The 25,103-nt window shown below is 35.9% G+C and overlaps 2 protein-coding genes across 2 annotated transcripts in view; one reads left to right on the top strand and one right to left on the bottom strand.

The window, feature by feature from the left end:
- The window catches only part of LOC121407342 (hydrocephalus-inducing protein homolog), a 95,063-nt gene extending 90,562 nt beyond the window's left edge, over nucleotides 1-4,501 (top strand). The window contains 6 exon segments of the mRNA XM_041598380.1: nucleotides 307-470; nucleotides 1,126-1,276; nucleotides 1,515-1,638; nucleotides 1,641-1,741; nucleotides 3,076-3,300; nucleotides 3,723-4,501. Coding sequence (XP_041454314.1) covers nucleotides 307-470; nucleotides 1,126-1,276; nucleotides 1,515-1,638; nucleotides 1,641-1,741; nucleotides 3,076-3,300; nucleotides 3,723-4,205 — 1,248 coding nt within the window. The 3' untranslated portion in view covers nucleotides 4,206-4,501.
- A 407-nt stretch (nucleotides 4,502-4,908) lies between these two features.
- Nucleotides 4,909-25,009, bottom strand: LOC121407339 (negative elongation factor D-like). Its single transcript, XM_041598377.1, has 15 exons — nucleotides 24,853-25,009; nucleotides 18,494-18,642; nucleotides 17,848-17,957; nucleotides 17,202-17,311; nucleotides 16,467-16,574; nucleotides 15,814-15,966; nucleotides 15,099-15,229; nucleotides 14,254-14,374; nucleotides 13,298-13,477; nucleotides 12,254-12,393; nucleotides 11,779-11,893; nucleotides 9,703-9,798; nucleotides 8,324-8,464; nucleotides 7,574-7,703; nucleotides 4,909-6,959 (listed from the first exon to the last, which is right to left on the bottom strand). The coding sequence occupies exons 1-15, from the start codon at nucleotides 24,898-24,900 to the stop codon at nucleotides 6,928-6,930; spliced, it is 1,764 nt and encodes a 587-aa protein (XP_041454311.1). The 5' UTR covers nucleotides 24,901-25,009; the 3' UTR covers nucleotides 4,909-6,927.
- Between the last annotated feature and the right edge of the window lie 94 nt (nucleotides 25,010-25,103).

Raw genomic sequence — 25,103 nt, 5'->3', positions numbered from 1 at the left:
AACTCAAAGATACAGATAAAAATTCCTTCATGCATATGAAGTTGGCTTTGCTATATTTCAGTTTGGAATCCACTTAAAGTCTTTGTCTCTCTCCTGATTCATCATCCAAACCAATCTTTTGAAAACAAAACAGATACATTGTTCTTTAAAAGGTTGCCATTTGCAGTATTGTTTGGGTGTTTTTTTTTCATTCTTATATGAAGGTTTGCTCTATGCAGGTAAATAATTACACATTTGAAAGCATGATTTCTGTATTAATAAGAGCATAGTCATGAATGGCAACTTATTCCTTTATCTACCTTACAGGGCAGTGTATTCTTTGCTTTACCTGATGGCTCAGGATTGATGTACAACATGGTAGGTGTGTCTGAACCACCCAAGGCTGCAGGAAACATCACCAGGGATATCCCTAGTAAAACACACTACACAGAGAGCCTTTCTGTCTCTAACTGGCTGAAGAGACCGCAAAGGTATGTATTGTTTTGGTATGATGCTGATTGGTCTACACCCGCTTTGTCTACTTTCCATTTGGTCTCATTTACAATTTTAACTTTCAGTTAGGCTATAACTATTTCATATAATATCCACTTGGTCTAAGATACTAAATTTAGTCTATAAGGATAGATGAACCAAATTTTCATTTGACAAGGTATGATTAGTAGATGAAGTGGAAAATTAGACAATCTGGGCATTGGACTATATATTAGACTAAATGGCCATTAGACTAAATGAAGTGTATACCAAAGAGAAATTAGATCAAATTGATAGACCACATGCTTGCATTTCAAGAGAATATATAAACCAGACAGTCTGCTTTCAGCCCCAGCCCCCCCCCCCCTTGCCCAGTTAGGGTTAAACTAATAGGTGACTATGCTTCTATCTATGAGGCAAAATATTTAAGATTCATGTTTAATGTGTGGTTATATCACAGAATTGATCAAGCATCACTAGTTTTGAATTAGTTTATTCTATCAAAATTTCAAAAAGCATGTAAAAGTAGAAGTATAATGTGTGAGTATTAGCATCTCCCAAAATATTTTGAAATGCATTTCCTATTTCTATCACCATTGAACAGTGCTTCATAATAGCCTGGAATTCATGTTTCCCTACCTAATTTAATTTCAGATTTAAGGCCAGTATTGAGATGATCAAACCTGACAAACTAGATCCAGCTACCACTCTGAAGGGCCTGGACTACATTGATGTTCCAGGTCTTAGCAAGAGGGACTACAAACTCAACTTCTTCTGCCACAAAGAGGCATCTTATGCTGCAAAGGTAGGAATTAGTCTTATTTAAAATCAATTGGACAGTGTTTCCTCAAGGTAGTGTGTGATTATAAAACATGCAGACAATATGGAAAGCTGACTGTTTCTGAACAGATGAGTGCTGCAATTACCTTTGGTATTTGTCCGTATCTTTGTACCAAGCCAGTAAACTCTCAATCTCATTTAGTGTTTCATGAAGATTTTTGTCAGTGAATTTTTAGCATTATTATTCCTTGTCCCTACTACAGATCTTATTCCGTAATGAGCAGACCAACGAGTTCCAGTTCTACTACATCACCTTCAAGAGTACGCCACCGGGTATCATTGACATGGTGGAGATGAGCACACCAGTCCGTCTGAGTACCTCCCACACCCCCTTGAGAACCCCCTGTCATTACCCGTCACCTTCCAGACTAACTGTGCCATCAATGATATCATGGTCCCGCCTCAGCTTATTGTACCTCCACAATCAGAGGTAAGGCTTGCTCTCAGTATGTTAAAGGGGAATCTAGCCCAAATAAAAACTTGATGTTATTAGAAAAAGAAAAATCAGACAAGTTGATAGGTGAAAGTTTGAACAATATTGGACAAACAAGAGAGTTATGAATTTTTAAAAGTTGTAAATATTGGTAATCACTATACCCATGGAGACTTCAAATTGGCTGCATATGGGATGTCATAGTGATGTAAGGCAAGGACTACTCTTCCATGTACTCCAATACATATTATGGCTAAAATGTCATTTTTCCCAAAAGTTTTATTTCAAATTATATTTTTCTTTCATAAGGACATAAAACATTATACTACCTGGATTATATTACGATTACTGCCCCAGGGGAATGGGTACTTAGGAGAAAACCACAAATCCCTGATAATAAAGTACGTGGCCTATGGGAAAGTTGTCCTTGCCCCTTGTCATAATTTACTTACCCAGTTGCCAATTTGAAATCTACATACTATTAGTGATCTCAATTTTAAAGTAGCTATAACTTTCTTATTGCTTGTCCGATTTCTTTCAAACTTTCGCCATTCTGTTAAATTCATTTTTCTCCTTCCCAGCAGAACATGTTTTGGCCAAGGCTGGATTCCCCTTTAAGATACAGATTCTATGACATTTCCAGCGGCAACAATTGCCTGCACTAAATTCCACACACTAATCCCTACCCTAAACCTAACATAAAACCCTTTTGCAACCAAAACCCTAACAATGTATCTTATGAAATTGAGCCTGAGCAATTGTCATTGGAGCTAATGTCTTGTCACCATTGATTTCTTCTTTTTAAGACTTGAATGATCCATTAAAAGTCGATAGTTTTTAGCCATGCTTGGAATAAAAGAGAAATATGCCTCATCCAGGACTATTGAAAAAGTCTACAAGAAAGATGCACAAGCCAGGGGTTTTAAACTCAGATGAGTTTTCCTATAAAAGATAGTTCACATAATTTTAGGTCTTTGGTTTCATGTTTTAAGTACTGCCTTGATATCTCTCACATTTATGGGTCATATCAAAATCATAGTCTTGAATTCTCTGGTCTAAATCTGTTTTAACATTATGGGAAGCCAAAAGGGCTAAGAATTTAAAGAATCTGTTTCTTTTGTGAGCTGTGTTATAATGTGATTATTATCCTCAGACAGTTTTCAAGTTTGAGTGAGAAATTTCTGATAAATGGAACATCTTCTATTGGATATCTTGCCAGATATGGGTACCCATAGTTAAAGTAAAGATTTAGATAGGCAGTTTAAGTTAAACCAGTTTCCAAATTCGGGTCATTATACTCATCCACTGTCTTGTGTAACATATTCCATCAGGGTGTCTTGAACTTCGAGTATCTTCCTCTTAAGACCGGTGAGGTCTCTGGCAAGATGACCTTAGCTAGCAATGAGTTAGGACAGTACGCCTATGACCTTCAGCTGACCGCCACAGCAGCAGGGCCAGAGAAGGCTGTCTTCTTCAGGGCTTCACTGGGTGGGAACCATACACAGACTACAAAGTTTACAAACTTTGCCAAAGTGAAGACTGAATATTCTTGCAAGGTTAGTGGTTTTGTCAATGAAATTCATGATTGAAATCTTCATAGATGATAAAATGTGTCAATAGAATATTTATTTTCTTTTTTAATATAAGTTTCATGGGAAAACTGAATACAAGAAGTAAAGGCAAATCCATTATTTGTGGAAAAGTGGCGTTTTCAACCTTAATGCCTTATTCCATCCCCAAACTACTCTGATAATGTGTTACTTTAGGGTTAGGTTTATGTAGATGAGTGAAGCCAATGTTAAGTATGGGGAATATTCTTTATTGTTGTCATGCTATAAGGTTACAAGAAAGTGATATTCTAAGCTTTCAGATGAATCTTGTGCAAAGCCCTATTTTAGAAAATTGAGGTTTTTATAGCAAAAGTTAGAGCCCTGATTGACTAAGACTAAGAATTTCCCATGCCTTTTTCTCAATACAGATTGACAACAATGACTTTCACTGTGATAAGAACATCACTGCTGCTCCAGGATCCGGTGGTGGTAGTGAGGTCAGCTTTGACATCAACTTTGAACCTTCACGTCTGGGCGAGACTCGCGGCACCCTCACCCTCCACTCCCCCCTGGGTGGGGAGTATACCTTCCCTCTTTTTGGCACCTGCATTGCCCCCAAGCCCCAGGGGCCATACACCATCAAGGCTGGCTCCACCACCTCAATCCCCTTCAGGAATATCTTCTCCCACACCACCGCCTTCATCTTCCAGGTGGACAACCCTTCCTTCTCCTGCAAGACAGGAGACCAGGTCCGGGGCAAGAAGACCCACAACATCATCATTGGCTACGAGGGCAACAATGACGGTACCAAGGCACCCAAGATGGGCAAGCTGGTGGTGACCTGTGCCAGATCTGCAGGAGGTGCTGCCAACGTATCCTGGACATACTATCTCAAAGGCATCACACCTTGAAGAACTAGCATAGATGTAACAAGGATGCTATTTTTCAAGCCAATGCCTCAATTTAGCTCTTGTTACTATACTTGAAACTGTTAAGTTTGCATAGTATCCTATGCAATTGTCAAGAATTCCGATCAGTTCTAACCCTGATACGAGGTTTGGACCAAGCACACCTACAGGAGATCACTAGTGGATCATTCTCAGACGAGAATGGTAGTCTCCAATTGTTTTTCATGCCAGCATTTGCAACTTGCTTTAAATTAGTGGCAATGCCAGGGCTTTGACTTCTGGTTCTGTCCCTTGCTATCATCATAGTGTCTCACTATATGCCCACCACATGCCTTTTTACCATGTATTCCTCTTCTTCATCTGCAATCACTTGTTATCTCTTACCATTTTTCTTCCGAGGGTATTCAAAATAACCAAATTAGCACCAAATACATTCTTTCCATTCAGAACACCTTGAAAATAATCTTTTGTGAAAGTGTTTGTTTATAATTGTAGCTATAAACCAATTTGTATATATTTATATATTTCTCCTGTTGAAAAATGTGAATTTCTATGTCAAATTGATAAATTATTTGAAGTGATATTTATCTAAAATGTAAAAGTAATGGATATTTTTGTGAATATTGAAGTGAAGATGTTATAATGCTCATGAAAACAATATGAAAATTCTATCAAGGTTGAATAGAAGACAAGGCATGCAGACAAATGTGTTTTATTCATTTATTGTAAACTGTACATATATACATATTTTACAAACATTACATTTGATTTGAATGAGGCCTTTGTTGTCACAAAGTTTTGATTCGGAACATGCATTTATACTTGTTTACAAGTAACTCACATCACTATATATATTTTATTTGCACTCAATTGCATAAAGGATTTCCTTTATTCTAATGCAATTGAAAATTAATCAAGAACACTTAGAGTGCATAAAATTGTTTTCACCCTTTCAATGTACTATATAAATAATTATTTTGTCTAAATGTTTTATGGAAATGAATTCCGTCCTATATTTCATTATTGGAATGTGTGAGAATTTCTATCTTGTTCTTGAATAAAATTTGATGATACACAAAACAAGCAGAGTTCATTTTACATTCTTTTGTGATAGTTAAATAAAGTTGTAGATGCTCAAGGAACATGATAACGAAGAGCAGAATGAATGGCCCAAATTTACCAAGCTGGTGGAATAAAATCATGATTTCTACAGATTACCTTTACATTATGACATTAAATTAAGATGAAGATTTTTCAGTTAACTGTGAAAAACTGACTGCATGCTTTTTTGGTGGCATTAAATTCACTTGTCGCTAAAAGCATATGATCTGCATAATTCATGTTTATTTTTCAAAACCACCCATGAATTTGATACAATGTATACATATATCTCTTCATTGAACCTTCAACAATTGCTCTAGTATTCAAAACGACACCTTTTTGTTATTAGATCCAATAAATATTCTTCCATTCACTTGGGACCCTATGTCTATTTCTTTGTTCCCAATGATCATATTGATATTGATAAATTGTATAAGCTGATATTAACGATTTCAAGCAATCTTGAATTCTGAATTCACCATGACAAGTCTTTACATTTGAATTTTTAAAATTAATTTTGCTAGGTCCTTTACTATCCCAGGTGTCCAGAGAGGCCATAGTCCCATTGATACCAATATACTATTCTTAGCCCAGTTTGGCTGATTGCCACAAATGGCTAATTCCAATTAACCATGATTGTCTTATCATATTAGACTAAACCCAGGTCTAACATCACTTAAAGGGTGTTGCAAGACAATATTTGCAAGCAATTGCAAATTTCTGTGGCAAATTTACAATTGATATATCAATTTTAACTATAGCAAATCAATTTAAACTTCAAGCAAATCGGCAGTTGAATGCAAGTTAACAATTGATTACAAGACTTGTTATTGATTTTGGACCAAAATGACCCTGCCATCAATTGCATGTTTCTTGCAAACGCCCCATTAGTTTTGGATTCAATGGTCCGGTAATAGAATAAAACAATGACTAGAAAAAAAGGGAAATTGAATATACAAAAGGGAAATTAGACCATTCACTACTTGCCATAACCTTTCATATGAAAATCTAAATGAACCAACTTTGGCACATTCATAAAGGGTTTATTTCTTATATAAAGGCCAGGATAATGTCAGATTTTCTCACATCTTGGATTACATCAACTACAAAGGCAGATCCATCTTTTGAGTGTACTGTTCTATAATAGAACATTGCTCTTAATAAAATCTTCCTATGGAATGTCCCTGGGAGCAAGGTAACATCCAATGAAACACAGAATTGTGTTGCATGGATTCATGTAAACTGGTTCTAAACAGTAACCCAAGATCTGTGCTGATGGTGGTCACCACAAATTCGATTCGCTGGCTCCAACTTCCAAATAAGCACTTCCTGCAATGTTTTCTGTTAGGAACCACTGTGATGCTATTACAAAAGACTGACATCCACGAAGCCACACTTCTACATAATGTCCGTATCCAAGCAATATCTCTGAATGTATGTTTATAGGAAAGGGGATCCTTCAAAATCCAGGGCGTTCCCCTTTCTTCAGCGATATCACTGTGGACTTTGGTAAACGTGTAGATTTCCTCCTCATGATAGACTGAAGTTCTTGGACATTCTTGGATCTTGATCAAAGTGTGACCATTCAAGATCACCGAAGGTTCATACTTTCCACATGTTTGACTCACATCATGATGAAATGTGTCTTGCAATGTACTGCAAAAGCAACAAAAGATAATATGGTTAGACAAATGAATGTAAAAGGAATATTACTATGGGAGAAAGAGAAACCTGCTTTATACAGCAATCACCTGTATAGAAGGACCACCCATCTATTAAGACCACAATTTCATTCTCCCTTAAAATCACATTCCCTTATGGAAACGTGTATTACAGGAACATGTCTGTAAAGACTTACCTTCTCATTACGACCATGTTTCTTGTATAGATATTAAATCATCAACAACTTCCTTAAGATTTCCTTAAAAATTAATCAATAGTTTTAATAAAAGGACTTCATTTTTGGGGTGTGCTGCCTATTTAAAAGAGAGTAATGATCACCTTCAAATTAACATTCTTAAACATGCTGCACTGGCAATATTTTTTTTCTTGGTACATTTTTCTCTTTCCAAAAATATTTTACATGTGGATAGTTGCAATCAAGACAAAGAGAAACTGCCTGTGAATCTCACTCTTGTTTTTCCTACAGGCTTACATTAAAATGTACAGTGATTGAAAAATACAAATGACATGCAATATTCAACTCATACGCAACGTGTGCAACGTTAAAAACAGCTTTGTGAAACGGGGCACAGGTTTATTCTACTGACCTATGAAGTCTGAAACGGGGTCTTTTCCATCTTCACTTCGTAATGAATCGGTGATGTCGCTGTTCTCGATAACTGGCAGGAAGAGCTGGACAAAATCTGATGTGTATGGAGGGGCTATCATGTCCAAGACCTGAACAGGTTGGGAAGGGATGAATAAAATACCACAGCTGATCAATAGTTCACAACAGAACTGATGATGAGTCATACTGTTAATGGAACTACACATCTCCCCATGTGTATGCATCAATGTTGGTATTAAATAATTATAGACTACATTCATGCTCCCCGTTATTACTAAACTTGTGCTACCTCCTGTAAGAAATTGATTGATAATTCGATACCTAATCATGAAGTTAAAGTGTTAAAATAACACAAAAATATAAACACTGCCATTAACACGACATCTCAGTGTAATCATGGTTATCACATTAAAAAAACATGAAATTATTGAAAAAGAAACTTAATGCCCATGAGCATGCAAAGGGACTAGATTGCACACATCAAAAGAGCAACTTCATGAAAATATTGATGACACATCATAATTGTTAGTACGGAGAATAGAGTAAATAAGATTACTTTATATACACAGTCACATCTTGCTAAAATAACCAATTTACAAAAACAATTAAAAGCTACTGAAATCCTTCACTCTGATTGGCTGAGAGTAAATTTGTCATAGAAATTGTGGATTTGTTATTATAACAAGTCTTTATGAAACAGGACCCAGCTTTCACTGCATTGCTTGTTTACCTCTGTAACAAAATGTCTGATGAGTGATATATCAGTGTCTTGTTTCTCCACACACTTGGCTATATACTTGATGACAGGTACTACATAGCCTCTGCTAAGCAGGTGCACCATCCGATCTAAGATTGTCTTCTTTAGTTCCATCTGTAAAATCAAAACAAAAATTTATATTTATATATATTTTTTTAGGTTCTGAATAAACATAGCATGAAAAGCAAATTGAGTCACTCATTGATGAAATACTTTTGAAATCATAATGTACCACATGCAATACCTTTCTCGTAATCGTAGTGGTTAAAGTGATTGGTTAACATTGGTTTGACTTTTAAAAAATCTGAGCTAGAAGGTCACACTTGTCACCTGTGTCTGTGATATGTTACAAAAATGAAGCCCAGAAAAAATTGCATTCGAAAATAATTATTTAGTGCTTCAAAAATTGAAATATAAAGTGACCGGAAACACCATCTTAATTTCATCCCATACACTTATGTGTACTATTTAGGCGTCTATAAGACGCCTATTTACAAAATCAGGGTTTGCCTTGTAGTTTTAGCTTTTCATTCTCAATAATGGTTGTTTTCAGGGTTTATTAGTTCTAATACATGCACTTGTCCACATGTTTCATCTTGGTTTGAGAATTTTTTAAATCGGCTGCTCACAAAGTTAAACAATACCTTTAAATGGTTCAATTCAGTCATTGTTTATTTCGTATAAAAAACAATACATGTTAAGCAGCCAAAAGGCTGAAATTTGCATGTTTACAACAAAATGTTCACAAGTCATACATGGGTAAAATCGTTTCCAAAATGGAACATGTATCGTAGGGACCTGTTTATAAGGACCACCTGCTCATTAAGACCATATTCTTCAGTAGTCTTGACACCGTTTCACTGTATTATGAACTTTATAAATTGTTACTTCCTTAATGCTGGTTGAAACTAGAAGAGCAGTTAATTCCATCCAGCACCTATATAATAATACAAAGAAGATAAGAGCTGGTGGGCGTTTCAGGGGGATAGACCTCGATAGGCCAATGACTTTCTGCCTTTCCCCCTCATCCGCTGTACAGTGGAGATCATTGTTTTTTACTATCTGTTTATGACTACTTATATACTTGTCAATATCTGTTCTGTCTTATAAGAATTTTATTTGTATTTAAGTATTTTTGTGTATTTTAAAGAGATGCGAAATAAATGAATCTGAATCGTAAAGCTGTTCGTAAGTTAAGAGCGACTTTAAGAATGAATGGTATCCTTTCTTGTGGTAAGTGGTATATTCATTGGCAATGGTTCAGCACATAAGAAAGGATCATCAGTCGTTCTTAAAGTTGCTCTTAACTTACGAACATCCTTATGAAATGGCCCCCTGAAATGACTATTCACCTGAATCATGACATCTAGTTCAGGGTAGGGTGCTGCAAACTGTCGTATAAGAACCTCAAGAACCTTGGAATGTAGTAACTGATGACAATTCACAACCTAGAATACAAAGGTTTAAAAAAATCTTTGTCACTTATTAGAAGATTACCACACCTTCCTCATAAGGAATCTTCCAGACATTCTAATATATATCCACCTAACTTAATACAATTGACTATACCACATTAAACATTAATTGTCTAAAGTTGCACAATAAAACTCATGACATGACAATGAGTTCATTATGATGTCATTACGGTAGCTATTCCACAAAAGATGCACAACTTTGGAAAAAGTTTACTTCACCCTAACTATTATAAGGAACATAATCAAACAACGCCTTTTTGACACCATAGGAAAAAAACATGTTCTGGAGGCAGACATATTCAACTCCTGGGGCCCATTGCATAAAACTCTTTACCTGAGAAATCTCAGGTTGTTTTACCAGAGTTTTTGCCCTGTGTTAAAGTCAATGGCAGAAATCAGACTAACCTTAGTTTTCAGTTTTTACCTGAGTTTTCTCAGGTAAAAAGTTTTATGCAACAGGCCCCTTATCATTCCATTTACTTTTTACACCACATATTGCTAAGATTTGCTGATGAACTCTTTCAAGATCAACAATATGTCTTGCAAATTTGCACTTGATCACTCGCTCTGCTTCGTGCAACAAGGAGTTTCAATTGATGTAGTATAGTTAATAGTGCAATTGATTGCAAAAATATTCTTGCAATACCCACGAAGTTTGAACAAGATTGCTTCGGAAGCTGAGCCCCATTCACAAGTGAAAATAAAAAATAAATTTATATCAACACAGTCTGTAATCATACAACTGACATACCTGACATTACTAAAACATATTGAAATCTGTTTTGGTAATGAAGGCATGTCATATTTTCTTTTAAGTAATTTGTAACAAGTAACTTATGTTGTGTTTACTGTCATGGGGATATTTATTTCTGGTCATGCATTATTGAGGATTATAAATCAAGAAAATATGTGACCACCAATTAATCATCCATACATTGTAATTGAGAAAATATGTGACCACCAATTAATCATCCATACATTGTAATTGAGAAAAATTCCAAATTTTCAAAGGGTCAGATTGATTTTTTTTAAATAGAAGACAGTTATCTTATTATCATTCACTTCTAAATTGCCGACATATGCAAATAAATTCTAAAATTGCTTGTCATTTTTGCCTGACAATGTTCCAAATTAAAATAGCAAAAAATAGATATAAAAAAAGTGTAAAACTGAATTATGTTTTATTTTCTGAGTCTCAAATCTGGTTATTATGATTCCGCTTTGTTATCTTCAACAGGCCATCCCTGTCATTAACTGATTTCAACAAATAGCCACACCTGTATGTACACTAGGCCAGTGATCAGAGTTTTTCAGAGTTGCAATTGTGCCTCCATTCATTCATGTCCTAGTTCATAAAGGTAGTGTGCTGATTTTGAAAGAAGTAAAGAATACTCCTAATCTTATAAGCACCACCACCAAAATTCTTAGCCTAATCTGATAATCCTTTCATACAAGTTACAATGTACAGACTATTCAATTCCCTGAGCTCTGGCCACACAAAGAGAACTAAAGCTGGACACTCCCATGTTTTTTTTTGTTTTCTCAATGAGGGTTATTGATTTCCACTTGTCTTTGTTTGGAGGAGGTTATTATGGAACAATAAAGCATAAAATTGAACTAGAATGGGCTCCACTCAATCTAGGTGAGGTAAATGGATGATACCAACAGAAAGTTATTCCTCAAAAAGCTGTGAGCAGTGGAAGACTAGCATAGCCGGGGGAATATAGGAGCTCCTTCAGCACAAGGTGGATATGTAGCTTATGTGCCCTTTACAAATACCCTTTTTTATTATTATCAAATTATTACTATATAAATATACGATTGATAAGTTGAGAATGTCTCCAAGTGAAACAGAGGTAGAATACAAAAATAACTTTTGCAAATTTATAGGTGGTGTGGGGGTAAAAGGTCAATATAATTTCATTTAAATTAATTTCAATCATTGGCTCGTACCTCATCAAGAAGAAGTAGATGTATAGGAGTGTGATCTGTTAACCTCTGGAAGTATGTTGGATCTTGAACAACACAGTCTACCCAGTACACCACGCCCATTGCTATTACAGGGTATCTATTGAAAGGAAAAAAATATTTTCAATCAAAGTTAAATTCATTTTAGTGCAGTTAAGTTGACTTAAATAACTTTCGAATTAAAAAATGCTTCAGTTGAACTCATCTCTATCTTGTTGGAATTAAATGCTGCGTTTACTTTAAGCACACCTAAACCCCAAAAATATGCAAATATACCATTACAAACTGAAATGCACACATTCAAGAAATTCCCTCTGCATAACAAATATACTTATTTTGTGTAGAGACCTCCAGCCAATATCTCAATTCTCTCTCATTCTTGTACGTTTCATCCATCTCCAAACTCTCTTTCATCACCCTCCTATTTTTCCTTTTCACTCATATTTCCTCACCACCATACCTGATACACTGATAGACTGTAGTGAGTTCCATACTCAGTTCTGATTCCCCTTTCTTGCCTGAGCTGCAGATAGCATGTATCTTCTCTATGGCTACGTTGGTGGCCTTCAGCTCGTCCTTTGTTACTGATGTTCTCTTACCCTGTTTGCGAGAGAAGTAGAATGAAAGGCTGAATAATAGCATTAAAATTGCCAAAAAAAAAAATAAAGAAGACATTGTCCTGTCCTGTGTTTGAGACAGGGATGCAGTAGAGATAGACCTTGAGGCTATTATGTCAGGCTTGGTCTTGGGCCGAATCATCTGTACAAAATCCATTGACGAAGGTTTTCTCTAGTGACCTTGTGATACGGAAGTACCAGACTTGATTACATCCCTGGTTTAAGGGTATTATAAAAGTTACAAATATTATACACTATATACATTTATGGTTTGCAACATCATCACCAAGTCATTTCATACTTTGTTTCTTGTTGCAAGTTAATTAATTTTCCTTTTTAATAAATGTCATTCATCTAATTGCACCCTTGTTTTGCTTTCTTATCAAAATCTTCTTCAATTAATTTATCTTCATGATAATCACAGGAAACAGCTGCCCCTGAATCACAAGAACAATCATTGCTATTTATCGTTTCTGTCAGTCAACCAAACCACCACCGTCCACAGCATGACCATCACCAACAACCATTATCAACATTATCATACCCAACAAACAGCATCGCCACCACCATCGTCATTATCGTCACTACCATCATTATCATCACTATCATCACCACCTTCATCACCAACATCACCACCTTCATCATCAACATCACCACTAGCAAAATCACCACCACCACCACCACCACAACCACCACAAACACCACCACCATCACCACCACCACCATCATCACCACCACCACCACCACCACCACCATCATCACCACCATCACCACCACCGTCACCACCATCACCACCACCACCTCCATCACCACCATCACCACCAGCACCACCACCTCCACCACCACCAGCACCATCACCACCACCATTATTGTCATCATCTACTCACCAGTCTCCATGTTTCATGAGCACAGGTAGCATGGGCTAGAAGGTAAGTATACTTTGGTCTGTGATCCGGGTTAATGGTGGCACCAGGTTTGAAGAGTGCCTCGATGAAAAGGGTGAAGAACTGAGGAACCCTTATTAACTCCACAGGAGGGGGGTCTGGATCACTGTACATCTTATAAAGCTAGTAAGAAGAATGAGATATAATAAAAAGATCTTCTTTAATAATTATAATCAGTCATATCTGGTTATATAGACTACTAAGCTTTCTTTTTGAAAAAAGCAAGTGCAAGCTAGTGAAAAATATTGCAATCATATATTGCCAAGGATATGATAGTTTTCTCATCAACTGAAACCATGAACTGATTACTTGTTTTACATGTATATTCTACTTCAGAAATGATCTAATTGCAGAGAAAAAACAGAATTCTCTAATAAAATTCTCTAACATGAAGTTTAATGATTTCTTGTAGCAAGCACTTGTTTGCTTTAATCGCATGCAAAGTGAGATGCATTTTTACCAAAGATAGGATATACAGTGCAGGTGTGAATGCAGTTGGAAAACACTCCATCCATCAAAAAGGATGCAAATGCTTGTCCTATGTAAAGAAAAGTCACAACCTATGCGTGTCCAAACCAATACACTATTTGTCAACGAGTAGGGTGTTAACCCAGTATAATGCAGCTGCTGCTCCACCGAAAAACTAAAAATAGTATGATAATACACCAAAAGGTGGTCTGAACTAAAAACAGAAGAAGAACAGTGCAATGTATTTTCTTTATGCACATTGCCAAGATAATGATAACTCTCATTGCGACTCTATAGATCAAATCTGTTAACCTGAGAGATCAGCTAAAAGTAAAATACCTCCCTGTGTTTGGTAGACACGATTCACTATCCACTAATTGGACAGCAACATTCTAAGCATATGGAATACAACATACACTGTACATACATACCACTGTCATGTCGGCAGGGTTGAGGGCCTTGCGAGAGATCATGGAGACCAGTGCTTGGCAGGCCCGAGGGTAGGCAGTGGCGCTACTGACCGCAAGACTGATCTGGGTTACCCCTTCACCCCTATCAGCAAAAAGAAAAAAAAAAAATCTTTACACAATCAATTTGAAATAAGCCAATGAAATTGATCAATATTTTTTTTGTCATGTGCTTCCTCAGACAATGACTGTCATGTTTGGCCAGAGATGGGTTTGGGGCATAAGCAGCTGGCTTTACAGCGGGTGTTGATTCCCTTCCGATAGGCTTTAATGCCCCTTTGATTGGCTTTGGAGATTGTCATGCCTTCTTGTGATTTTTCCCATTTGTGATGTAAAAAAAAATGTCCATATGTGTTGCCTTGTCTTAAAAATATGAAGATTCAAAAGAATAGTTAAGAATCCCAGAGTATGGAAAGAACATTGCTGATAACTGGCATTGGCCCATTGTCTTTCATGGTAGGTCCATATCCTTTCTTGAAGTCGTATTACATATATTAATTATATTCTTTTTTACTTTTCTCATGAAAATAAAACTAAAAATCATAGTCAACTGAATGAACACTACATATACAACTGTCCAGTGTTACTCCTTACAAAAAGTTTTACTAGAACTCATAAATTAGTCAAAGAATAGAGAAGAAATGACAGGACACCTCATTTAGGATGACCATGCAAAATTTATTCCTAAGGAGGCTGCATACAAATTTATGCTTGTTAACTAACATATCGATGAAGGTGTAATTTGTATGATGGAATGAAGTGAATTCCCTTCTCACAAAATCATTTGATGATCCTCAAACTGAACATACCTCTGATGTCCAACAGCCTGAACTTCTTGACATAATCTCCTGATGATTGATTCCCCTCCATCTTGCCTGGCCAGTAGCTGCATCATTACCTCAGCGTAAAGGAATGTGTGCTGACCATGACAAACCATTTTCTACAAGAGAAAAGGGACAAAAGTGTAACAATGGTCCAGCCACATTAGACACAAGAGTTTTGAGAGGCTGGCTTTTATGTAAAAACAATACGGCCCCTGAAATTGTAATGTGTTTAACCTGGCTAGATCTGTTACTGAAATGATGAGTGTTTCATGAAGCTCTTTCACAAAATTACAAATGCTTTTGGGAATTCCTGAGATACACATTAAAAGCATAAGTTAAAATCTCAGCTGCAAGGTCTCAAGGTCAACTGTGTCTGTGATATGTTAACATAACAAAGTCCAGAAAGATTAGGCCCCCAAAATCACTATTTAGTGCTTTAAAAAGTGAAATAAAGGAAATCAATTACAGAGATCTTGAAAGTGTCTGCATGAGTTTGATTTTTGTGTCCTTCCTGGGTGGTTTTTAATCCATATGGACAATATTGAATACAACTATGAATTAAATTTCAGCATTTTTTCTTTTAAATAAGACCATTGTAATGTTAACTATGCCTTTAAAAATAATAACTATTGTTTATTAATCATATCTATTATTAAAATTCCACAGGCATTAATGTATCATTCTTGAATTAATGACTTACACTGAATTCAGGTAGATGTTTAACTATGGCCTCCTCTCCCCCTTCTAGGAGTTTATTGATGGATGTCTGAAGGACCTTGGAGAAGACTCCAATCTCATGGCAAGCCGTGGTAACAACCCCAATCTCACCCTGGAAACCAGCGTCAGATATAAGCTGCAAAGACAGGTGATAAATGGTTCAACCAGGGAAGTGTTTCATGAGGCATCATATCAGTGACTTTCATTGACGAATTTGCTCTAAGCCAATCAGATGCAAGGATTTTAGTAGCATGTAACAGTTTTCAATGAAGATCACAGACTATTCGTTTATGAAATGCTCTTGAAATGATTTCCAACTTATAAAAGCCTCTAGGGGCCCATTACAGTACCATGAGTTGCGTTTGAGCTCAACCACGAAAAAAGAAGCACAAGTCCCTAATAAGCATGTTTCATTGGTTGGAAATTATGTTGCATTTGATCGCAACCCTTTCTACAAATGCCCCAGTTCATTTACATACGTATATCATCTGGAGAGCATTTCATGGAATAACTTACATGTCGTGATTCTTTGTTGGATTTTCACCAAACCTGGCTTCACAAATATATTTCTTTTCATTGTTTTTTTTTTTTAAACCAAAATTAAATCAGGTTAAACTTCCCTGTTAAACAACTGACCTTGATAGTAAAGTTCAACATGAGGCAGTCTGGGTATGATTCTGCGAGCTGATAAAAGAGCGCCCTCCATGTTCTGTGTTGAATCATCGCTTCTAACCATGCTGGTGTCTGATAGAGATGTAAAAGATAGTGACTTACATTCCATCATCCATAAATATAATTGTAAAGTCTTGGTTGCACATCTGACAAGTCATCCTTTGATAACATTTTATATAGAACAATCTATATGGCTGGAAAAAAAAACGGCAAGATTTTCCCTGTTTATTCCTTCTAGTCAAGCACAAAATTATTTGCAATCTACATTGCTGTAAATCTTTAATATGCAACATCACATTAATAGTTTAATACTCATATGCAAACAAATTAGACTTTAAGCTAAAAAAAAAATCTATTTACAGTTACACAAAAAACAACTAGAAAGTTAAAATCAACCATAATGCAATAGTTCAGCACAGATGATTTCTAGAACTTTGAATGTATAATGACACTTCCCATTTGCTCCGCAACATTATTACTTGTCTTATTTTCTAGAAGGCAAACAATTAGTACAAGGGTTGTGAAAGGATTTTGGTTCATATTAATTGGGTGGGTTGGGTTTCAATAAGAAGATTTACTGCTGGAGCAATTATTACCAAATATCAATTTTTCAACAAGTATCATGGAATTTGTAGAAATTTCCAATACAAATAGGAGAGACTTAAATGCCAATCAATCGTAGCCAGAAATCATACTCACCCCTCCTTCCTCACTGAAGATAGTATCAGCTTTCTTTGGATCAAAATGTTTGACAATCAGCACTTTAAGGTGATCTTCCACCATTTGTTGAACTTCAGTAGGATTTACACCTAAAATACAACAGTGTAAATAAATACACAATACATCAACCAACCATCACAAAATATGTTGGGAAAAAAAGGGAAAGTGAGCTCTCCTGCCTCTACAAATTTTTATATAAATTAGACATGTCATGTGTCCTACTGTCTACAAGACATAGAAATCCTTGTTTATTGCATGAGGCTGTGATTTTTTACCATTGACCGGTGGAATCTGAAATTAAACTTGACATGTACTTCAGTATGGATTACCAATTTACACCAAGAATTATGAAAATCTTTTCTAATATTTTAAGTCATTCAGCAGGTTTCTTTCTTTCTCTCTTTTCTTTTTTTTTTTTTTGGGGGGCGGGGACGGACAGAACGATGGATTGAAAAGTGCAACCATAAACGCCCCCTCCCTACTTGATCAGCAGGGATGTACATGTAAGTGAAATTAATTATCTATCAAATGATATAAAAATGTGGATCACTTCATAATCTGATTTGGCATTGCCAAAAAAGTCAAAAATATCCATCAACAAATACATCCCTGATATGTCACATACCTGTGAATATAAGCCACTCTGCGAGGAGATTAACAGTCTGTGCTACAGCAGTGTAGTTCTCTGATAACAAAACAACAACCTGTTCTGGGCCTCCTCCTGCTTTGAAATACCTACAGATATCAATAAAAAGAAGCAACCACAGAAACACTAACGGTGAGCTGGACTAAAATAATACTGGGTTTATTAGAAAATACTTGTCTCAGTCTGCTACGGAAAAATTGGCTCATGCTTAATTGCTTCCCGTCTCAGTTTTGGTAACTCTCTTTTGTTCAATCTTCCCCAGAATCAACTATAAAAACTCCAAAAACTTCAAACTGCTGGCTCATATGTTTCTCTTCCCACCAGGTGCACTCACATTACTCCTTTTTGCAATTCTTACACTGTGAAACAATGTTTCATTTCTAAGATTTTGTTGTTAACGTTCCATTGTGTGCATGGTTCTTGCCCCCAGTACCTCATTTCATTAATGAAGAGCTATACCCCTTCAAGATCAAAGTTCCTCCACTTCCAGTTCTCTTGTTACCCCCAAAGTTTCCCAAACCATGGGAAAGATCTTTGTCCACTCATCGACTAAGTTATGAAGTAGCCTTCCTAAAAAAAACCTGTTTGAATCAGAAAATAAAATCTTTACATATGTACTTTTTACCTCTTGAGATCCTTGAAGACCCCTGGTTCCATAATGTAATCTGTACTAGCAAAGGCTTCCAGACATTCTTTCTGGATATCTTCATTCTCTTTGTATCTATCAGGATCCTCATCTTCTTCCTCCTCTTCATCCTCGTCCACTGGGGCTTCCTGAATAAGAGGAATAATAATAGACATCCATTTATCAAACCCATACAGGTCTACAGCTTCTGTCTTATGTTTATTCACACCGTATAAAGAGTCAGTTTCCATTACAACTATTCATCATAAACATGCAACTTGGCTCTCAACTAAATCAAATTCGTTGAATTATTTTTTCTAACTTAGAAATTAGAGATTGTCGAGGGAAAATTTTCTTTCAATTTTACTTTCCACAAAAATATGCAAAAATTCAAGTTTTTGAGCGCTTTTGTCTGGTAAACACAAGTTACAAATGAAAATTAAACTGCAACTGTAGCCATACGGAAATTAGTATTTTGGGTTACAAAAGTAATATTTTAATAATTTTTCTAAACAGTAGTGATAATGGTCAGAAAACTGTCCCAAGTTACAGGGACTGTCTTAAGTTTTCAAATGTTTCTCCACACAAGAAATCTAGTAAGATTCACCTGTCAAGTGCCAACACCAATCATGTGTGCTAGTCAATGTAAACATATAACAAGATTATTGGAAGACGGCAAGTCATGAAAAATAGACGGTGAACTGAGGGGAATCGATGTCACTGAATCTATTTTTAGCATGCTATATTCCCGTAATTGCCATCTATGTTCCGTAGGGGTAAGTGAAAAAAACTGTCCCCATGTATATTAAGGTATAAAAAAGGATCATCTCAATTTATCATGACATGATTACATCTAGTCTTGGTTTATGAGAATATCCTTGTTTTCTGGGACTATCACCCGGGGGGGCCACTTCCATTCACGAGTGGATACCATGCGCGACCATGGGGTCTCGAAAAGCACCCTAAACACGTAATTTCCATATTCTGAAAATGCACCCCTTAACAAGTATTGGCGTGTGAAACCCTACCCTTAACAAGTATTGAAGACAAAACGATACACTTGGCAAATATTCCCTGAAATGAACCCCTAAACAAGTACAGGAATGTTTTATTGTTACGGGTCCTTCGGTCGTCGGCTTTAACTTATTTGGTTTAGTACGACCCCACATTCTACACCTCGCGCAAATCGGACTCTAAACACGAAGTGTTGGGGCAAAAAGGACATCCTTTATAAAACATTTTAATTTTCTTTTATCATCCCCGCAAATTCGACCCTAAACACGTAATTTTCCTAACGAAATAGATACCCTTTTTTCATTATTTTTGTGTTTTTGACACCCTTATCACGTTACGTACGTAACGTGCCCTATCGTGAAAAAGACATCCTTTTTACGTGTTTTTTTTTGGTCGCGCATGGTATCCACTCGTCAATGTAAGTGGCCCCCCCCCGGGACAATCAAAACTTTTGGACCAGCCCCTCAGCTCTGTGTTGCATGGTAGTGCATCCTATCACCTGACACCTTTATATTTGTGCTTTAAAAATGACAATTAGAGGAAATAGATGAAAGAAAAATATGTACTTGCTATTTCAAATATTATGAAAATTATGAATATGGTAAATTTATTTGATATTTACCACTGTTTTATTTGCATTACCCTTGCCGCATACCCTCCTCGAAAAACAATTATTTTTGTGCGTGACAAATTACATCCTGATTCCGGACGCAAGCTAGATGGGTTAAGATATTCTTGATTAATAATGTCAGAAAGAATTAGTGTGATTTTTTTTCTTCATATATCATATCATGCGTAAATTTTAAGTTTTTGTTTGCTTTTTTCATATCAAATCTGAGCAGATGTTGGTAAAAAATCTGTGTTTGGTCACATGTCATTAGCTGGTAGCCTAAAAAGGGTGGTGGAGTTACATTTTCCAAAATGTTGACAGCAAAAAAATGTTGTGATTAAGATTACCAACCCCTTGTCCTATCAGCCTAGTTGATATCTCACTTTAAAGCTTAACAATAGAGCTAATAGCGTGCACAATAAAAATTGGCAGCAGTATGTATGACATAAGGTAGGGCGTGGCGGAGCAGGTGGATCAGGAGGCAGAGGAGTAGGCGCTTTGTAGGATTCTGATCAAATATACTTTTAAGAAAAAATTGTTATCACAAGTATATTTCCTTATGTATTCTATTGTTTTTAAAAATTTCTTTGTATTTCTTCGTTTCCTGACTTTAAATTGTTTTTCATCGTTTTTTTTTCATTGCTGAATTTATCCTGATCATAAAAAACACAAAATTATTGAGTTTATAAATCAGTAAGCGTAGAAATAATGATACACATATGAATTATGGCTAAAAACACAATTTGCATTGGATTTGTACATGCATTGTACATGAAAGTGACAAAAATTATGGTAATTGATCCAATGTCATTAACACTAAGTGCAAACATTTCTCACTCAAGTTTAAGATTGCCAGTGAACTATAGGAGTTCTAAGAATAAGTTCTGAAGATATGACTCTAATCTCATGTATAAATCAAAGTTTACACTTAAATTTGATCAAAGGAACCATTTTTGACAACAAGTGGAATGCCTCTGGCCGTCTCACCTGCATCACGCGATTCAACATAGCAGCAGTGCTGACTTTGAAAACTACTACAGTGCGTATCAAAAAAAGTTTACACTTTGAAAAAATCCTGTAAAATTATGCATTTGTAATATCCTGAAGATTTTTCCACATTTTAACATTGGTACATGTCCATTAAAGCAAATGACGATATAACTGTCGAAAAATATTTCCGCTTGAGTGAGCATCACTTACTTTTGAAAAGTTAGTGAAAAATTATTTGCGCAGAACTTTGAAATAGTTTTTTGAATAAAAGTAGACCTTAATCATAAAGAACACATGGAAATTAGCTAGTAAAATTGATTTGAAGATATCTTCTACCTTGTTTGACTTGTTTCCCTGCCCAAAACACTTCGAAGAGTGCATTTCGCCCCACACACCGAGGCCATCGTGACGACATTTGCTTTACAATGAGCTGTGATTTACATGGAATGGCTTAAGCTTGATTTACATTTTGTTAATCATTGCTAAGCTTGGGAAAAGTTCTGAGAAACAAGTATTAAATGAAAATGAAATGTAAACCCACTTTCAATGATAAAAATTTAGTGAAAAAATGCAGGAGATGTCTGAAATAAACTTTTGTTCAGGCTCAGTTATGTCTTCAGATCCAGCTGGCACAAATAAGTAAAAGTGGTGCTTAATAAGTTTAGAAATTTCAATTTGGGTGGCAAAATTGTTACAAAATGCTTGAATGTATCCGTTTTAGTTCAATTAACTAAAAGTGCAAGGGAAATGTATGATAAATCTTTCGCAGGTTAAGTTTGATTTCGCCCTTTCCCCGCCCTGCAGCGTAAAAACGAGCATTTCTGCGCAAACAGATTTCTGCAAGCTTTACAGAAATGGACAGTGCTCACTCAAATGTAACATTCTGACAAAACTTTTATTTGCATTGGATAGATGAGACCAGAACCAAAGATTATATGTGAAAAAAATACCCACATGTTGTATATTTTTTTTTATTCCCAGGGCTTTTTCAAAGTGTAAACTTTTTTTTGATACGCACTGTATAATTCCCACAAGATGTTCAGTGATACTTGGTTACTCTTATTTCCACCTTTTATGAACCAATATACTTTACAGAGATGGTAATTCAACAAATAACCCCAATGTGGCCAAAGTTCATTGACCTCACATGACCTTTGACCTTGATCATGTGACCTGAAACTTGCACAAGATATTCAATGATACTTGATTACTCTTTTGTCCAAGTTTCAAAAGTCAGATCAATAAACTTGCGAAGTTATGATGGTAATTCAACAGATATCCCCATTATAGCCAAAGTTCATTGACCTTTGATCTTGGTCATGTGACCTAAAATGCACACAGGATGTTCAGTGATACTTGATTACTCTTATGTCAAAGTTTTATGAACTAGACCAACATACTTTTAAAGTTATGATGGTAATTCAACAGATACCCCTGATTCGGTCAAAGTTCATTGACCCTAAATGACCTTTGACCTTAATCATGAGACCTGAAACTTGCACAAAATTTTCAGTGATGCTTGATTACTATTATGTCTAAGTTTCATGAATCAGATCCATAAACTTTCAAAGTTATGATGGGAATTCAACAGATATCCCCAATTCGGCCAAAGTTCATTGACCCTAAATGACCTTTGACCTTGGTCATGTGACGTGAAACTCATGCAGGATGTTCAGTGATACTTGATTAACCTTATGTCCAAGTTTCATGAACTAGGTCTATATATTTTCTAAGTTATGATGACATTTCAAAAACTTAACCTCAGGTTAAGATTTCGATGTTGAATCCTCCAACATGGTCTAAGTTCATTGACCCTAAATGACCTTTGACCTTGGTTATGTGACATGAAACTCTAATTGGATGTTCAGTAATACTTGATTAACCTTATGGCCAAGTTTTATTAACTAGGTCCATATACTTTCTAAGTTATGACGTCATTTCAAAAACTTAACCTCAGGTTAAGATTTGATGTTGACGCCGCCGCCGTCGGAAAAGCGGCGCCTATAGTCTCACTTTGCTTCGCAGGTGAGACAAAAAATTGAAGATTCACAAACATAACTGAATAAAATCGAAATCGTCATTATTTCCCTTATCTATAACACAGTGTCCTTTTAGAGACACCTTTCATTGATATTTCAACGAAAGAGACCCTTGTCCGATATAAAAATTGATTTAACTAAGTAATTTCGACATTTTATTTGTTCAATATTCTGTATTTTTATAGAATACTTATATATAGTGATAATTTTGCAAATTATGTGTTAATATGTTATTTGTAGAGGTAAAAATAGGGTTTGAATGGAGTAAACAAAATCAACAGTGTCTGATTGTATGAGACTAAAAAGGAAAATATAAGAGGCTGCGTGTGAAAAATCAAATTTATTTATTTTATTTGTTAGATATAACGCAAGAATACAAATGTGAGTATTTAGAGTATAAACATACCTCAGTTGCATGATAACTAACCGAAGACAAGGAACATAAACATTGCGGCAAACATGTCCAAGTGAACAAAGTTGTGCTTTGCAATAATAATTAAAACATAGAAAAAGTTGTGCAATCCGCAATGGAAAAAATACTATTAACAGAAATAATGCTAAAAATTACAACGATCATAAACGTTGGTCATATTTAAAGTTGATCACTTGATTTATGGAAGCTTATAATTATAATATAAGATTTGAGAATACACAAAATATGTTCAACATTTCAATTCTTTTAACATGACATAATACATAGGAGCCGGGGCCTACCCTACGATTTGAAATGCGCCTATTCGCATGGACTTTAATATTTCATTTGATAAACTTATCTTCATTTGTAATTATTGTCTATGGATTCGTGAGCTATAGGTCTAATCTGTATCTTAAATTAAATTAGCTATACTGCAGATTTTGTTTGTTTCACCGTATCCCAAATCCAAGAATTCATTTTCATTGATTAAAATGAATCTCATCAAAAAATGATAATCATAATGAAAATGAAATAAAGATAAATAAATGATTTAGCATGTTTAACATCTTAGTTTTGTATTGTTCCTTTTCTTTTAGCTGAACGTTATTAAATACTTTTTTCCTTACATAATTTCTTTTAAAGAAATTGTTTTCAAGTTGTTTAATTGTCTACAATGTGAAAGCATGAGCGGTCAGAGAGATAGTGCAGTGCTGCCCATTTTGATAGTTCAAATTTATTTTTTTAATGGAATAGGGGTGGGGATAGGATGGAGGGAGAATATTTTAAAAAAAATGGGCCTACATTGCCCCTGGAGTGAGTTAAAATGACATCCGTTTTTGGTTGTCTTGTCGACCTGAAATTGATGACAACTAGCCCCCATATAAAAATAACTTGGCCCCATTCCAGATAAAATGCATCATCATCCCCCTAAAAAATATGCTTAAAGGTGATATGTCAGTGTGGCTTGCCGTAAACGTATTTTCTCTCAATGCCGACGGTGGCGGGCGTTTTGCAAATAAGATCATGCCTACGTAGGACATGTCTTTCCAAGGACCATTCTTCGTATCGCCCAAATCGGCTTTGTGAAACAGTTGAGCGATATCTCGTTCTTACGTAGAATGGTTCTACGAAAGACCATCTCATGCAACAGGCCCCAGGCGCAGGCACAGTTCGCGGGCGCGCCCGGCCCGCCGAGCTGTACGGAGACGGAGTGCAGTTGGCGCCGCGCCTAGGCCTAGGCCCAGCCCGGATAATTGAGACAATGCTAAAAAGAATTACTAAACATACGTACAGCCTGGTCATAGTTCCAGTCAACATCTCCATATTCATCTTCATCCATTTTTAATTCAAGAAATGAAGTTAGAACTGATAAAATAGTCTCCTAACGCAAGACAACGTAGAAAAGTATGGCCATGGGCGCTGCCATCTTTGTTGTGCTCAATGACCAATCAAATCGTCTGTAAATCCCAACTTGACAAAGAGAGGTCTGAGACGGACTCTGTAATTGGTTTAATTTCCGTAATGTGCCGCGCGCGCTGTTTA

This window comes from Lytechinus variegatus, chromosome 2, assembly GCF_018143015.1.
Source record: "Lytechinus variegatus isolate NC3 chromosome 2, Lvar_3.0, whole genome shotgun sequence".
NCBI lineage: Eukaryota > Metazoa > Echinodermata > Echinoidea > Temnopleuroida > Toxopneustidae > Lytechinus > Lytechinus variegatus.
The sequence above is the reverse complement of the archived record's forward strand: the minus strand, read 5'-3'. Positions and strand labels throughout refer to the sequence as shown.